Below are 17,431 nucleotides of genomic sequence, written 5' to 3'. Positions count from 1 at the left end.
CGGAAATGTTATTTTGGTTATTATGTCAGTTGCAAATTTATTTGAGTTTATGTATTTTATTTACTTTTTAGTATTGACATTATTATTAATTTTAAGATTATCTAAATGTCATTAGCACAGAACCCCTGTAATATGTTAATACACGAAATACAGAATTTTTCTATTCTATATTATACATATAAAATATATAATATTTCATTTTCGCTATATTATATACTATATAAAGCAAAAATGAAAATCAAATAAATATTTTGATTGGACAAAATCAATCCAAGCTTTTAGTCGAAATCAGCTAACCAGGAGTGCTGGAGTCATCTGTGTAATGGTTTAATAATCCACCGAACATATCACCTTTTTTTGCCGTCTGTCCCAGACTGAGAAATATAAGGTTGAAATATTTTGGAAATTTCGAATCATCAGAAATGGATGTGGTTAATGTTTTGAATGGAATGTCATATTTGGAACTTTTTTTGTAAAAATTTATACAATTATTTATAAACTTCCAAAATGTTAATTAAGAAAATTCAATTTAAATAATAACAAAATAGATATTCATTGTAGCAGCAGCAATACGGAAAATAATAAGTGTTAAAATTCAGTTAATTTTCTTATTTTTGTTCTAGATTTATTTGATTACATTATCTTTCCTTTTAATAGATTTCTCATATTACTTTATAGAGGAGTTTTTTTCTTTCTTCTTATTTTTTACTTTGTCTCACTTAGTGCTGTTTTATTTAATCCATATATGTATATTGGAATCAAATTGGTTTTGTTTATTTAATTAATAATTTTCCATAATTTCTTAACACGACTCTACCGACGGTCTATGACCATGGTCATTGCCTTATTTACATTTGTAAATAAGAAAAAATATGTAGTATGCAAGGTATTAAAATTCAATAAAGACTATTACTACTACTTAATAATACGTTCTAACATTCCTCTTTTATTTCAGGTCATGATTATAGGTCGGCTGTTTGTGGGTATAGAGGTTCAGAAAAACGGCGAAAAAGTAAACATGTCTTAATTTACTAGAAATTCTTTCGTTTCTCTTTCTATCATTCTGTTTCTATGCCTAAAATGGATAATGTAACCTACTTCTGATAGTTTTGAATGTAGAGGTTCTGGAAAAAAAAGAAAATCTACCCTAGTAGTGGTAGAAATTCCTTATTTCCATGTTCTAATATTCTATATATATTCCTTGGTGGGGTAATATTCAGCAGGTCGGCTACTTATGGAGGCAGAGGTTCAGAAATAAAGAAAAACATTGCAAAATCTAAGCTCGTTTAATTAGAAATGCCTTAGTTTCAGCTTCTAACTTTCCATTACTATGGTGGGATTAGGTAATAAATTATTTTTATGCTAGTCATAAATGAAGACTCTATACTTTATGTTTATTTTAACCCTGTCCCTAAAAACAGGTGACCAAGTCAGAAAAAGTAGAAATCTAGACGAATTGGAAGCCAATTCGGTGTTTTTCTCTAGTATTTTACATGTTATTTTCCAAATGAAGACTTACCCTTTATGCAAAGGTAAATCATTGCTAGTTTTACTTGAAATTCATGTTTTTTACTTCTAAAATTTTATTCTTATGCTAGGACTTTTTTTATAACACTATTTATACAGATTAGGTTGCCTAGTTTTTAAAGTAGAATTCAGAAAAAAAAGAAAAATAGAAAGTATGCTAATTTTACCAGAAATTTCTTCTTCTTTTTTTTTAAAAAAATCATTTTCTGAGCCAGTACTTGATCATACACGTTAGGTTGCCTAGTTTAGAAAATAGAAGTTCGGCAAATTCTTCCAATAAACTAAGTTGGTTTTATTTAATTTAATTAGTTCTACTTAAGGCTTCTAGATTGCAGCAGCACCTAGATTACTAGTTTTTCTAACATCATGTTCTAACCTTTCACAGTAGGTGGGAATTACAATAATTTAATTTCTTTGATTCTATCCAGCACAGTGGCCTAACCACATTTTATTTTAATTGTTATTTTTGTTTTGTGGAAATACGTAACCGTACGAAAGCTGTGGTAGTGCACAGGAGGGAGTATATAGCATTGTTTTTTTTTTTTCTAAAATGAGTATTTCTAATTCCATGTGAAAAAACAAACAATGGAAATGAGAAAATTATAAATTTTATTCTTCTTATTATATTTCTCAGCAGAGAACGGAGTGGTAGTTGATGAGAGGAGACGAATCAGGGGCAAAACTAATTTACTTAATCTTAGTCTGGACAAACTTTTTAGGCTACAGCCTGAATTTCTAAAAATCACTATTCATTAAAACTGTCCGGTAGGACAGTTGTATAAGGGTTGATCGTCAAAAAGTGCACGAAAAAGCGTAACGTTAAAAAACACCCAACTTTGACAATTTTTTTCTCTTTTTCTATAAAAGATAAAATTCCCAAATTTTCTTTAAAATATAGGGCAAATCCTCCTTTATAACTGTAATTTTTTTGCAACCCCCAAGACCTAATAGATTTCGAGAAAAAAGTTGCCGAAAATGAGCAAAAACGGCATTTTCAGAAATTGTTGTTGTTGTTCTTCTTCTTCTTGTTGTTGTTGTTGTTGTTACCTTTTTTGTAAACTACGTAGCGCCTAAACGCGAGAACCGATTTTCATGAATGAGGTGACATTCGATTCGGAATTTTATGTAGATGTGCCTTTTGGGGGTCTCGACGCTGTACACCGAATGGGAGAGGAGTTAGCCCCCTTTATGTAAGGCCCCCTTCAAAATTATTATTACTAATTACTCTGTAAATCTTAGCCCGATTTTGATAAAATTTGGTAGGATGATAGAGTTAGGGCTCCCCTACGTAACATTCAAGCGGCGATCTGCTCTTACACTAGTTAAGGGGAAGTATAGCAATCGTTTCAAATTATCGACAAGTGAACTGATTTTCATGAATGAAGTGTCATTCGAATCGAAATTTTGTACAGATTTGCACTTTAAAAGTTTCGTCGCTATGCCTCATATGGAGGGGAGTTTGCCCCACCCAAGTAAGGCCCTTTCTAAAACTATTATTACCAATATTTCTATAACGCTTTGTCCGATTTTGATAAAATTTAGCACGAAGAAGTGATTAAAGCTCCTCTATATGGCTATGAAGTGCCATCATGCTTTTACACCTACTAAGAGGAAGTACTGCAATCGTTAAAATTATCAATGGGTGAACCTATTTACATTAATGAATTGTCGTTCGATTCAAAATCTTTGCCTCTTTGCCTTTTAGGGAGAAGTACTGTAATCGCCCGTTTATTTTTCTTACTTCTCTTAAAAGGAAGGTCTGAAATCGCAGTTTAAATTTGCTTTTTACGTACAAATACCTTCCTATTTTATATAAAAAGGCTTTCTCAAAAAAATTGTTATTGAGGATTGTTTGGGGACCGCAACTATAATCATTCTTTAAAAAGATCTCTCCAGTGGTAGTTACGGTTCCTACTTAACACCTTATCAGGTTATAATGATAGAATTGCTTATTCCAAATTTAAAAAAAACAGTAAAGCAGATATGTAACTTAGCAAAATAGACAAAAATGAAAATCTATCCAAAAGGTACAAAAATCTCCTTAACAAAAACTTACAGTTTAAAAAGTTAAGTATAAGGGTTGATTAAACGCCAAAAGGTACACAAATCAGCAAGTACCCAACATTTCATTCAAGCTTAGTTGATATAATTTAAGTAATTTTGCTGCATTAACTTTTCCTTCACATTTTTTAGAATTTATTAGATGTCACAGACCCTTATGCTGGCCATTTTCATCTACAAAATATTTGTTCAAGTAGCACTGTAGATTGACTTTAATATCTATTAATCTATAATAATCAAACTATTAATTACAGGTTAAAAAGAAAACGTTATAAAAAATAAAAAAAATTACGAGGCTACAAAATTTAAAAACTTTTTTAAAAAAATGCTTACACCAACATACATCAATGATTTCGATTATTTTATTTTTAATAAAAATCATCTGTTTAAGTTTATTCTTCGATTAAAGTAATTGTTATTTTATGAAGTAGTCAAACGTTTATAATAATAGGTAATAATTATCTGGCTTTATCGCAAATAATATAGTTTTCTTCAATCACACTCTCTATGTAGCTGTTCTTCTCACAATGTTATATACATGTTATGTAATATAAAATAAATAAGATATGCATATTTTTAGGACAGCTAATTATTCCAGTATTTTACTGTAAGTAAAATTAAATTACAATTGAGAAATGAATAATTGTTGTTGAATAATCTACTTGTTATTAACTGTGTGTTATTTGTGCTCACGAATATTTCGGTAAGACGAATTCAAGTCTGAAATATTGTTTTAAATCCCCCGTGATTCAAATTTAAACAGTAGCCGACTCTAAGTTTGTCTTTTTCTACTTTAACATGCATGTATAAGATGTGACAACTTCAGAATAAAGGGCATATTAAAGATAAATCAGAAGAATAATTTGGAATAGAGTTAAAATAAAGTACCTATTTAAAAACGAAGATATAATATACATTTTATCATAATTATAACCAAATAATATTATGAACGAACTGGCCAGCATCTGTGGCATCTAATAAATTCTAAAAAATGTGAAGGAAAAGTTAATGCAGCAAAATTACTTAAATTATATCAACTAAGCTTGAATGAAATGTTGGGTACTTGCTGATTTGTGTACCTTTTGGCGTTTAATCAACCCTTATACTTAACTTTTTAAACTGTAAGTTTTTGTTAAGGAGATAACAATCAGCAGTCAAATGTTCCCCTTCTAAATCTTTTACATCTTCTTCCAGCTTCAGATTCAAAGTTTCGGATCAGATTTCGTTTTTCTCAAATGACATATATGACCCTTGCGAATTCCATCTTATTAATCTCAGAAGCTTCAATCTTTGCTTTTAAATAATTAGTAATTAATCCCATATTTGTATTTCATTAAATCATATGTACTAATTCCAACATTTCTTCTTATTTCTAGGCATTACAGTTCATGAAGGGCACTAGCCTCCTCAATCATATTTCTCCACTCTTCTCTCTCGCGTCACAAAATCACTCCTAACATCTCTTATTAATCATTTTTTCTTTAAAAAAAATATATTAATATTCATTATAACAATTTTGTAATAATGCTGAAATAATATTATAATAAAATTATCTGCTTTTATCACTAACGTAATTTCAGCTACCTCTTCCGCTTAAACTAATATAAAACTAATGATCGTAGTTTTTAATTTAATCTAATTTTATTTTATTTTGTAGTAATTTCCTCTTATTTAATTTTTCTTGATGTTCATGACATCGTTGATCACCACAGAGCTAGCCAGATATACTCGTATCTTTGCCAGATACTATCTTCTATTCTAGGATATGCTGTTCCTGTCTGGCAAACGGCTATAGTTAAAAATTACTATAGAGATTAACGGCTGAGGGTACAGCGTCTGATAGTACTTAGGATGATTAAGGGCTAAAGAAAAATCTCGTTTTCTGAGGCGTTTATCATTGCAGCATCCTTCCAAAAGATATCCAGTTAAAAGATAAAAGGTTTTATAGATTATCATTCTATAGATCCTAATAATATAGATCTTTTAGTGTCTTTTATTTGTTTTCTAGTATAAATGGTTTGTGCCGTTTTGGCGATGAAGCTGACATTTGCAGAGAATGCAGTGCAGTGGTAATGAAGTCACGGGTACAGCCTGACAATATATGTTGATGTTGATGATGAACAAAGGGGAACAAGGTCTTCATTAAGTTCAGACAATTGGATTCGGAGTGGTACAGTACTAAGATTCGATCCACAAGGATGTAATGCAGGGATGTCAAACTGGCCGCCTGCAGCTTTAGTGGTAACCTTTTTGGCCCACAATGTTCTGAAATAACGTGAAAATAAAAAAAATTTTTATGAAGATACAGCGCTCAGGTAAGATAGCGGCGATTCCGTACACACAACCCGCATCAACTCCTTAATTACTGAAGACGAGTATAAACGTGAGCTTTACTTGGTGCCTGTGTGCCTTTATAAACGCGCTGACTAGCTGCTGTGACGTTTGGATGAGATATGACACTCTCAGTGTCACGTAATGTAAACTGTTTACAGTTGCGAAAAGATAATAAAAAAACAGTATTATAGGTAGTGTTATGAACCCATCCTATCAAATCAATTTGTCAATGTGATATGGCCCGCGTGAATCTTGTCTGTTGCACCAAATGGCTCATATTTTAATCGAGTTTGTGCACCACTGATCTATTGTATCATTCACCGGTTAACCAACAACCACCAGTACCTTAGTAGAGACAAAACAGATTATACTCTGACAGACAAGAAAGTAGAGCAGCTGAACTAAATACCAAATGTAAGCTTTCGAACAAACGTAAAAGTAATCTGTGAATGGTAAAATAAGCAAATCCTAATTGTATAAATATATTTTTTTGTTTGATTTTCAACTAAAGTTTTACATAATTCCATACCATATTTGTGCTTGGATTTTTTCGCTTTTTGCTCAATAAATTTTTCAATATTCCAAACTATATGCAACATTGATTGCTTTCAAAATAAATATATTGTTCTGTATTTGATTTTTTTTTTTTAAATACAATATTTGATATTTTTTAAAATATTATTTTAAATATGTTTGGCTTCTAAAGCAAATTTCCAGACTCTGTTCGGTCCGATTTCGCAGATGTATAGGGCATCGCCAAGCGGCGATACTCCAATCCCGTGTGGGTTCTTCAGCTCCTAAAACAGAATATCGTCATTAGCGTGGCAACGGTTTCGCTTATTAAATTCTAGAAGAATATAATGTCGACAGAACTAAAAAGTATCGAATGTGAATAAAACGCATCCTTCATTTTCCTCTCTGGCGGTTACATTAGGAAGATGCACATGGTTGCAAGCCGTCTAGCGAAAATTCGCATAGTAAATAAATAAAAATGTGGGCAAACTTTCAAGCATCTGATTTTTCTAATGCTGCCTACAGCAAATTATCAAATAAAATTGATTATTTTTGTAAGTTTATTTTAAACGTATTTCTTCATTTAATTACAATTAAAATTACTTTTTCACGATTAAAATTATAATTATATGTATTTGACTGTTCCATAAAATTATTTCGGTCTTGTAAATGAAATATCCGCTAGATGGCAAAGGCTGTACTAGTTTGCTATATTGAATTACTATTTTAAACTAGAGGAATCTCTGACTCACAGTTGGACTGCAATACTCCATGAAATGATGATCGTCAACAATTTACTTTGCACACTTGCTTAATAAACATTTCTTATTGGGTTTAGGAATTATTTTGTAAATAGTTTTCTTTTAATTTTAAGTTGTAACTATTTGTATAAGAATTATAGATTTAAGGTTCAGATCCATTACCTGCTTCCAGTTATTTTGATTTATTTTTTTAAATAAAAGTGATAGTTTCAGTTCATTTTAATTTAAGAGTTTTATTTTAGTTTCCTATCGCCTATGTTTTCTATCAGTGGACCCTCCCTTCTTACCATAGAATTAGCCCATGTGAGGCACCCTTAAGGGTATTTTATACTTTTAAAGGAAGTGGCTAGGACTAACGTTCTCAAATAGCTTAGGCTGTCTGAGATCCCGTATCAGGTTTCCTTCCTCAAGAGCGGAGCCTAAAGATTACCTACACCACCTGTCAGTAATAGACTAGATTAAAACAATTGCTTACTTCAGATTTCGGCTGCCAGTGATCGAGAATGACCTCTGCCATTGGATTGATGGTGAATCCTTGGATTGGGATGTGAGAAGAAGTTGGCCCGTTCACAGCGTACACTAAGTCACCTGCAATTCATCAGAATTGTAATAAGTAGGCAAACAATTAATTTATAGTAAATTAAAACAATATTCCACAAAGATTCCACATTATAAAACCTTTCTAGTTAATGTGATTCCTTATTAGGAAGGGCCTCGCCACAGTCAATCTCTTTTTAATCCTCTTTAGTAAACATATCAACTTACCTAAAGCTGCGATGCCAAAAACTCTACCAAGATCTGGTTGATGTGTGGTGAATGGAGAGAATGGAAGATTGGGCGCAGATTTGTAACCAGTTTCTGCTGCCCAACAAGCAACTCGCATGTTTTCGCGGTCAGCCACACACAACAGGTCTTGCTTCTCGATCAGTGCCAGAGAATGTGGCACTAGTAATGATAAGAATTCTGGAAAAAAAAATAGAAGTTAGCGATTAGAGTTGTACCTTATCTCAGTAAACACCTCTATAGGCTGTACAGAATTCTGGAAAATCCGTTTGATAAATCGATTCTCTTAATATGAAACAAGATACTGCAGTCTTATGGCCAAACTGCTGAGTGAACCAACATTTTTTTTAACGCTTTGGAGTAGATATTTTTACGAGTTTATACGAGTTATAATTCTTAGGCAACAGTTATGTAACAAAATTTTCCAAGCAAAAATAGATTTCTGCTAGCTGACTGGCCACGAAACCAACCACAATCTTTTAACTCCACAAATCATTGCCTGCGTTTCTCTACTCCAGTACCGCAAACACAGCTTCACATCGTCTATAAAACTGCCTTTTGCTTTGCCATATCTAAACTTCGAGCCAAAAAAAAAGTTGCAGCGTCTTGATCAGGGATGGCGAACCTTTTTGAGACGTGAGTCAAATTTTGTTCATTTTTTTTTAGTACTAGCTCTTGGGTCACTAATGCCCATTTGCACAAGAGTTAAGTTTAAAAATTTTTAATTGAATATTTTCAAAACTAAACATCTTTAAAATTCAGTTGGCTTAACGGGTAAAACGGGACGAAACAAGTGCTATGGAAGGCTCTTTTTACAAACATAACTGAACAAAACCTTACAAAAGTATGATTTATCTGAAGAAAAATCTAAATATGGTTATTTGCTTTGGGTTGACGATTTTTTTAACAAACAAAATATGAATAAAATTATACATTTTGTAGTCATTTGCGTTTTAGAACTGTAATGATTAAACTAAAAGTTGTAGATAGCATTTAAATTGATTTTGTGTCAATGCGTGATTGAAAAAAAAATACAGATAGAATATAAATTATCCACACAATTAGAAAATCTAAATCAACCCGCGTAAAAAAACAAATGGTTGCCTAGCAATTGTGCGTCAGTGAAAAAGCTTGCGCGGGACAGTGTCTGACCCGCGGGTCATAGGCTCGCCACCACTGGTCTAGATGGTCTAAAATTAAAGGCTTGAAAAAATTACTAAATAAATATGAAACAATAATTTGGGAAGATACAGTCACAATAATACTCGAACTATTTTCCTGCCCAAAAAAATGAGAGCTTATATTACAGTACTCACCTTACTTCAGCAATTTACAGAATTTATCTTTATTTTTTCAATATTGTTACTCCATTCCAAAATGTATACTATTTTACAAGCATAAATAATTCCTAGACACTCTGTGGCATTTTTACTACAATCTTGGAAAAGCTATTAGAGCAACTAAGCGAGACTTCTATGTTCTTCAATGTTTTGGACAGAAGTATTTCCATTTTTTGATTGGTTTTAGTTATTGACAATCAGTATCAGCAAGGTTGTCATTTTATGTATTAAAAAAAAAAAAAAATCCAAAAATGTCTTACCTTCGTATTGTGGAAATATACGCTGCAATACTCCCTTATGGTTAAATTTGAGCACTCTACTGTTGCAGTATCCATCAGCGACAAATATTTCGCCAGTGCTAGCCACGGCTACGCTGGTTGGTTTGCAAAATCTAGATTCATCGTGTCCTGGTGTAAAAAGTTCGCCCAATATTAGCGAAGGTGTGATCCAACCTCTGGGGAACTGCCAACAACGTTAAGTGTGTGGGTGTTTTTTTTATACCTTGAACACATGTTGCAAGTATTACCCTAGATGCAGTTAGTAATAGTTAAACAGTATTTACTTTCTCTTATTCTTGGTTAGAGGAGGTTCTTAAGATAATGCATAAAATGTGCAATTATCACCTAGTGTAAAAGAAATTACTGCAGAAGTAAATTAATCAAAATAAACTGGTGTGAACACTAACATGACTTTCTGTTTACAGCTTACATCAATTCTCAAAGGTTTTTTTACGAATTTTATTCTAACTTAGGTATTGGTACGATTACAGCAAAGCTGAAATAAACCTGAAATCATTCGGCAATGACTTTTTACTTCAGTCACCTTGGCTAAAGATCTCTTTATTTGTGTTCTTGCAGAAGTGTTTTGGAACACTGCAATTTTTGTGAATTAATCTACCTAAACTAAATAATCTGCAGTTTGCGGATGTCGTGATTCTTGCCACCAAATATAGCATAAGAATTCAGAAGAACACTCAGAACTTAGTGGGAAATGTGGAAAGAAGCGAGTAAGGTAAGTCCCAATTTTGTAACAGCGAAAAAAAAAGCCCATATCTTTGGAGAATGTAGAACCAAACTGCGCTGATAAAGCCGTCATTTAATTTCATTTAAAGATGATTTCAGACAAGAATAAAATAGACGTAGTCAAAGATTTGGGCATATACAAACATTTTTAAAGACAGTAAAGTTTAGCTCTAAGACAAAAGCATATGGTATTTAAAATTTGAATAATGGATGCCATACTTGGCCGATAACCAAAACAATAATTCATTCTGTAAAAACTTTTTTCGTTTCGAAGGGAGGTAGACCAAGTACCAGATGGCGTGATGCTATTGAAAAATTAATTGGATATTTAGGGCAACGTTTTTATTCAGAAAACACCCACATATAGGGTAGACCACAATAAATCAAGTGTAAAATTATTAGACAATTGTAAAGAGTTTCAATTAAAGAAACATGTTTGCAGCTTGACGCTCAAAGACCGTAGTGGACATAAATGTACAATGGGCTGAACACATTGCGAGAATGGATACGACTAGGTGGACAAAGCAATTGAGCTACTTGTATCCATATTTTTGTCTAAAAAGAGAGGTAGACCAAATTCCAGATAGTGAGATGCTATTAAGAACTCATTTGGATGTTTCTGACAATGTCCAACATGGGATTGTTTGAGAGATCTGGTGCGAATCGCCACAATAAACATCTTCATGTACTAAACGGGAGCGAAACGTGTCTTAACGCCAGAAAATATAAATCCTAAAAGAACTGAGAAAGAAGATTTTTTCGCAAAATTTATAAAGAAAGTAAAGGCAGCGGTGGAGGCAGAAAGAATTTACATCTTTGTAAATTGTTTGGCATCCCATGTTAAACAAGGATATTAAGGGAAAAAGTTGGCCATTAGAAAGGATGGAGGCCACATGACATCTTATACGCCTATAACCAAGAGGTAGACCTCGTCTATGTTGACAGACGATTTAGAAAATGACAACTTACGGGCTGGAGAAGGGTTCCTCAGGATTGATGAGTGAAGAATGATTGTATAGGAAGCCTAAGACCTCGTAGGAATGTAGGGCTTCGTAATAATAACGTAATGGAGCTAAGAGTTTAGTTAAACTCGCTATTTGAGGAAAATATTAAAGTTAAAACCTTGGCTATGAAAAAGACATGTGAGTATTCACATACAAATTTTCTTTTAAAATTACAACGAATTATGTGCTACTGCACCTAATCATAACGATGAGTATAAAGAATGATTAACGTTACCTTGAAAACCTGATGCATGGCCACGTCTGTAATCCAGGTATTTGAATGGTGATCGATTGTGATTCCATGCGGCATGTAGAACATATCTTTACCCCAAGACGAAATCACTTCGCCAGTAGTTTTGTCCAAAGTGAGTACCGTATCCACTTCGATGGCACCTTTCTCCAGTTGTTGATAATAGTGCGAACTGTTGAAGGATCTGGCAAGCAGAAGGTATGCAGTAAATACTAAGGTTTTCTAGTAGTATTAGCGAAGCTTTATATTATGTGATCTTGTTGATTTTGGGGAAAATTCAAAAACAAATTTTGTTTCTTCTTACCAAAGTTTCGGTAAATATATGACCTTCTTCAGGGTATTGTAAAATTTGTGGAGTTACAAGTTCAGCTACATCATCATAACTGTTGTAAATATATTACCTTCTTATTTTATTTTTATTTTTAAATAAAAAACGGATCAATATTCAATTTACAGAAACAGCAATAATAATAACATAAATAATACAAATAGTTCTCAGTCTATAATTTAGGCTTTATAATTTAGGTATATAATTAGGCTTTAGCATTTTATTTTACCTTTTAGAGGTTATTATACAAATTTATACAATACAAATAGTTCAAAGAAATAGTTGACATCTGGCTTTATTTAGAAAATTTTGTATATCTGTGCCAATGAAATCTAAGTTAAAATGATTGGCTATCCGCATCATACGAAAAATAGGGGAGTAAAAAACGTAATTATGTTTGCAGTATGGTACATTGAACGGAGAAGAGTGTCGTGTAGTATGGGATGAGGTATTAAAAGAAATTAGAGAAAGAAGGTAAGGACAGTCTATTTGAGAATGGAGAAGTTTGCAGAGGAAAGAGAGGTTATAATAAATTCTTCTGGTGGCAAGTGGAGGAAAATTGAAGGTGATCTGTAGATCGGAATAGATAAGGGTTTCTTTAAGGATTTTTAAACGTCAAGCTAACCACCAAAAGAACTGAACAACCTCAATAGAAGCCATATCTACCTTGCAAAACGGATTCCAAATTACTGAACCGAATTCTAGATGGGGTCTTACAAGGGACTTATATAATGTGACGGCTGTCAGAGGAATTCCTCGTGTACCTAAATACAAACCCAAGCATTTGTAGAGATTTGCTTCTGATCCTATTCATGTGCTCCATAAAATCCAATTTCTCAGTTGAACATGATGCCCAAATCCTTTACTTACGATACCCTAACCAGCAAAGAGCCGTTCAGCGTATAGTCACAAGACATGGGGTCACGCTGCCTAGTGAAGGAAATTACGAGTACATTACACTTTTTCAGGGTATTGTAAAATTTGTGGCGTTACATGTTAAGCTACATCATCATAACTGTTGTAAATATATTATCTTCTTCAGGGTATTGTAAAATTTGTGGAGTTACATGTTAAGCTAAATCAACATAACTGTTAAATGGTTATAACTGTTGATGTTAAAGTAGTATAACTGTTGAATAGTTGAACAGTTATGATGATGTAGCTTAACATGTAACTCCACAAATTTTACAATACCCTGAAGAAGATAATATATTTACCGAAACGTTGGTAGGAAGAAACCAAATCTGTTTTTGAATTTATTGACCGCGCTTCAATATTCCCCAAAATCATCAATTAACAACGGTCAAAAATCAAAACTCATCATTTTATGATCTTCTCAGCTCATTTCATTAACATGAATTGGCTAAGTCAAGACAAGCATGATGCTCTAATTTTAGGGTGAAATAAAAGTTTGTGTTCAGTTTTCGCTGAATCCTCAAGCACTCTTTTTTGTACAGTTTAACACCTAGTTTTACAAAGCTTTATATTGGCTACAGGTACTATCCTACTCTTGAACCAGCTTATGAAAAATTCTCTGCAAGTTAAACAAATATTAGCTGAGTTGAATACAGCGATTTTATGTCAAGTTTCTGCACAGGCTGGTTTAAAAAGATTGAGGGAGATTGATTTGAGCCTGGAAATTAAGTAATCCAGAATATGATCCATTCTTGGATTCAGCACTTTTCATGCCAACTGTAGAAGTGCACCAACGTATGAAAACTTACAGATGAAGTAAGCCCACTTTCAACCATAAATCGCCACCTACACGGTTCTCTGAAGCAGCAATGTATTCTACATCACTTAAGATAGCCGTACATGGACTTAAAGTCTGTATTCACTCAATCGAAACGGTTGTACGCTCCTCGAACAAAAAGATTTAAGACAAAAATATAATAGTGGAACTATTAGTGTTGGTCGTTGACCTTCAGCTAGGTCGCAGAAAAAAATTCTAAAAATATCTCTCGTTATTTAATTGAAAAATAGTACTCATTCATCACGTTGCAATATGTTGGCCAAAAATGATGATCCTTGATATGATTTACCTTCTTTTATATTCTTAACATTAAAAATTATTTTCACAAGTTGCACTAATCTACAAGCTGATCGAAAACAACGTTAGAAACAAAAGAGTTAGTAGGTACAGAAATCAGTGGAGAGGGGGGCAGAATGAACAGAATTTACATTTTCTGTTACAGAGTGCATAGAAACTTATTATTGGACCTTTTTATTTTGTTTTCTACAACTTTTAAGTATTCTGAACAGATCTACATCAATAAACAGTTGGTACTTTACGTACATATCTATATGTTTTAATTTAAACATTTGTGCCAAATGTTAATATCTGTCCCACTGGTGGGGTAGCTTTGAACACAATATAAAATAGAAAGAAATGATATTACTTTACTCTGAATCTACCTTCTATCAGTTATTTCTCTCGACTACTACATTACTTTCTCTTTAAACCACTGAAATCTAGTTCGGGATGTTGTACCCGAAGTGATGTGTTTAGGAAGTTTGAACAAAATATTCGGTTTATTGCGCTTCTTAATGTAGCTTCGAACCCACTTTCCCCTTCTCTGCGATTAAACAAAAAAAAATTCACAAACTTGCAGGTCGGTAGGGCACATTTTAACTGTGATGCTGAAATGTGCCCCCCTCTCCTTCCATAAAAGAAAATATAATATCCAACACTTTTTGCAAGCAAATAGACTTCTGTAAATACTATATTTAAGAATACTAATTTCAAATGTTAATATGGACTAACAATACTTACACCTTGTCCACTACAAATCTTCACAATACACTTCGAAAACTGCTACAAAAATTTTGACTTCCACCTTACAAAAAATAACATTCCTCAATTCTGACTTTACCAAACAATGAAAACGAAGGGAACCTCTGTCAATTATACAACAGGTCTACCACAAAATATGGAGAAAATTACCAATCATAAATGTTTTAAATATTTGGCGGGAAATTAAAACTGTTCAAAGGTGCCCCCCTCTCCGCTATATCGTAAACTCATCCTCATCTTTTGCTATCGCCTGTATTCCATACCAGTCTCTGTAGGCCTAATTAGATCTTTGCCTTCATCAAGAGAACACAAGACTGCTTAAATTATATTAAAAGTGCTCATAATGAAAGACCTGAATTTTGGGCTTAAAGCGTTTTCAGCTTACACTCCAGGCTTAACACTCTCTAATTACCACCTTTTTCTTCTCTGCATTTACACTTCTTGTACCATAAAAAATTTGCAAATACGGCAGGTGGTGAAAGCAGGTTTTAATGAATGAGAGAAACTAAAATAAAATCTTAAAATTGGTCTTAGGGGAAATAGGGCAATTGACACGTAGATACTAGGTTTTAGTCCTTGTACTTAGTTTGGATGATCAGCGAGCAATCAATTCCAGCTATAGTTATATTTATAGAGATATAAGTGCGTTGGGGGTATCAGAGGAATATCTAAAATATAATTGTGTTATTGATAAACTACGAGTAATTAGCCAGTTAAGAGTGTCCAGCCATAAGTTAATTAAAATATGGTTTAGAAAAGGTGGATATCATGCAATAAATACCGACTCCGTCTGTTCAGTATGTAACCTGTATAGATCAGAAAGTATGGAACATATCTTGATCCAGTGCCCTATTTATGATCCTATCAGGAAACATTATTTACCTCAAGTACTACACAATAAAAATAAAATGAATTTATACCAAAAATTGCTAATAATTGAGTCTCTTGACCATCTAAATAAATTGTACTATTTTATTATTGAAGCCCTAAAAATAAGATCGTTTATTCTAAATGAATAGTAGCTCTAAAAACTATTCATTTGGAATAAACTATTTAGAAACTATATGCAGAGAACACTATTTGTTATTTCTTATTATTATTATATTTGTATTGTTTTAATATTATTTTCTATTTATTATTATTGTTATTATTATTATTTTTCTTTTACACTGGAATTAGAACTGGTATTTTAGTTATTATGTCAGTTGCCAATTTATTTTATTTTATGTATTTTATTTACTTTTTAGTATTTAGCACTGAACCCCTGTAATGTGTTAATACACAAAATACAGAATTTTTCTATTCTACTAGGTTTTAGTCCGGTAAATATTGTGTTCTGCCTGCCGTTAGATTATGCTCTTCCTAGGAGTCTCTTAGAGCTCACTGTCCGATGATGGACAATAAGATCTGTAACGGGAGAACACAGGTCGAAGGCCGGCAAATTACTAAACAAGACTACGGTGTACCTAAAATTGATTTAAAAATTTAAAAAAAAACAAACAAACAAATAATTGTTAATATAAAAAAGAATACTGACTGTTCATCCCATATCCTTGGACCTCGATGGAAGATGACTGGATTTCCTCGAGCGTTCACAGATACACCGCTAACTTGTCCAAGTTCAGTCAGATTTCTACCCCATCCTTGAACCTCAACTGGTCTCAAGATAACACCTTTCGGTACCTGGACGTCATAAACAAAGATAAAACCTTTTAAGAATACTTCAAAGAATAATACAGTTTGTTTTTATTTTGTAATTTTTTTGTAGATGTATTTTGTGTTACAACTGTACTTTTATTTATAATATACATCATTATTCATTCATTCATTCTTTTAAGAAAGTGGTTAGGTGAGAAGTCAAGACATTAAAATGTCAGGTATGGTCAGTTTGTTTGTATTTTACAATAATTCAAACATTATTCACATCTTGGTTAATACTAGTTTTTTAGTAAAACTGGCTAGAATTAAGTGGCCTGTAATTTATGATCTGCAGAATATTTTGCAAGGCACCCTAAAACACAGTTATTGTACAAAATATGTGTTTAACGTGCGATGAAAGCTTTCAAATTTTGTTCCATATCTTTGTTAGGATTAGTTCTATAATAAAATTGTGTAGAATTAAAATTTTATAGAATTAAATCGGCAGAAAATTTTGTAATATATAATTTTATACTAGGTTTACTTTTTAAGAGGCTGAAATTGAAAACAAATTGTACGAATATTTTTGGATTTACCTCTGGAAATGGGGTGGTCTGGAGCATTGAGCGTAATTTATAGTAAAAATCTTGGCGTATGTCCGAAGTAGCATCAACATGGTTAGATACGATACAGCAGACGAATAGTGCGGTCAAGGAGGTGAATACAGGCGCCATGGTTTTTTGACTCGCACAGCTGAGAGTACTGCGGACGGCACTTCGATCAATAATAAAGTGAAGACAGTGGTATGTTTTAACACTGAACGCGCCACCGTCAGTTGCTACAAACATAGCCCTGTCCTATAATACTACTAAAAAGTACGTGCTAACTACGCTTCCTTGTATGCTGATTCCCACAAAGTATTCTTAGGCCGTTTGTCTTTACAGTGTGTAAGCTTACTCGCTAAACTCCCCCTTAGAACCAGCCCATCCATTCTACAAAGTAGACTTTTCGTCAACCGATTTACTGGTTGCCACAATAATGTAATTAAAAATAATTCCAAACTATTGTCGGCGAGT

At 32.8% G+C, this 17,431-nt stretch overlaps 1 protein-coding gene across 1 annotated transcript; it reads right to left on the bottom strand.

The window, feature by feature from the left end:
* Positions 1-6,520: 6,520 nt before the first annotated feature.
* LOC141461629 (peptidyl-alpha-hydroxyglycine alpha-amidating lyase 2-like) lies at positions 6,521-17,144 on the bottom strand. Its single transcript, XM_074142806.1, has 7 exons — positions 16,952-17,144; positions 16,255-16,400; positions 11,581-11,779; positions 9,580-9,781; positions 7,962-8,159; positions 7,672-7,784; positions 6,521-6,719 (listed from the first exon to the last, which is right to left on the bottom strand). Exons 1-7 carry the CDS (start codon positions 17,087-17,089, stop codon positions 6,606-6,608), a joined length of 1,110 nt encoding a protein of 369 aa, XP_073998907.1. The 5' UTR covers positions 17,090-17,144; the 3' UTR covers positions 6,521-6,605.
* Positions 17,145-17,431: the final 287 nt, after the last annotated feature.

This window comes from Rhodnius prolixus, unplaced genomic scaffold (genome assembly GCF_049639745.1).
Source record: "Rhodnius prolixus isolate KJV_2025 unplaced genomic scaffold, Rpr scaffold_12, whole genome shotgun sequence".
Classification (NCBI taxonomy): Eukaryota; Metazoa; Arthropoda; class Insecta; order Hemiptera; family Reduviidae; genus Rhodnius; species Rhodnius prolixus.
Note: the sequence above shows the minus strand (reverse complement) of the source record. Positions and strands in the feature narration are given on the sequence as shown.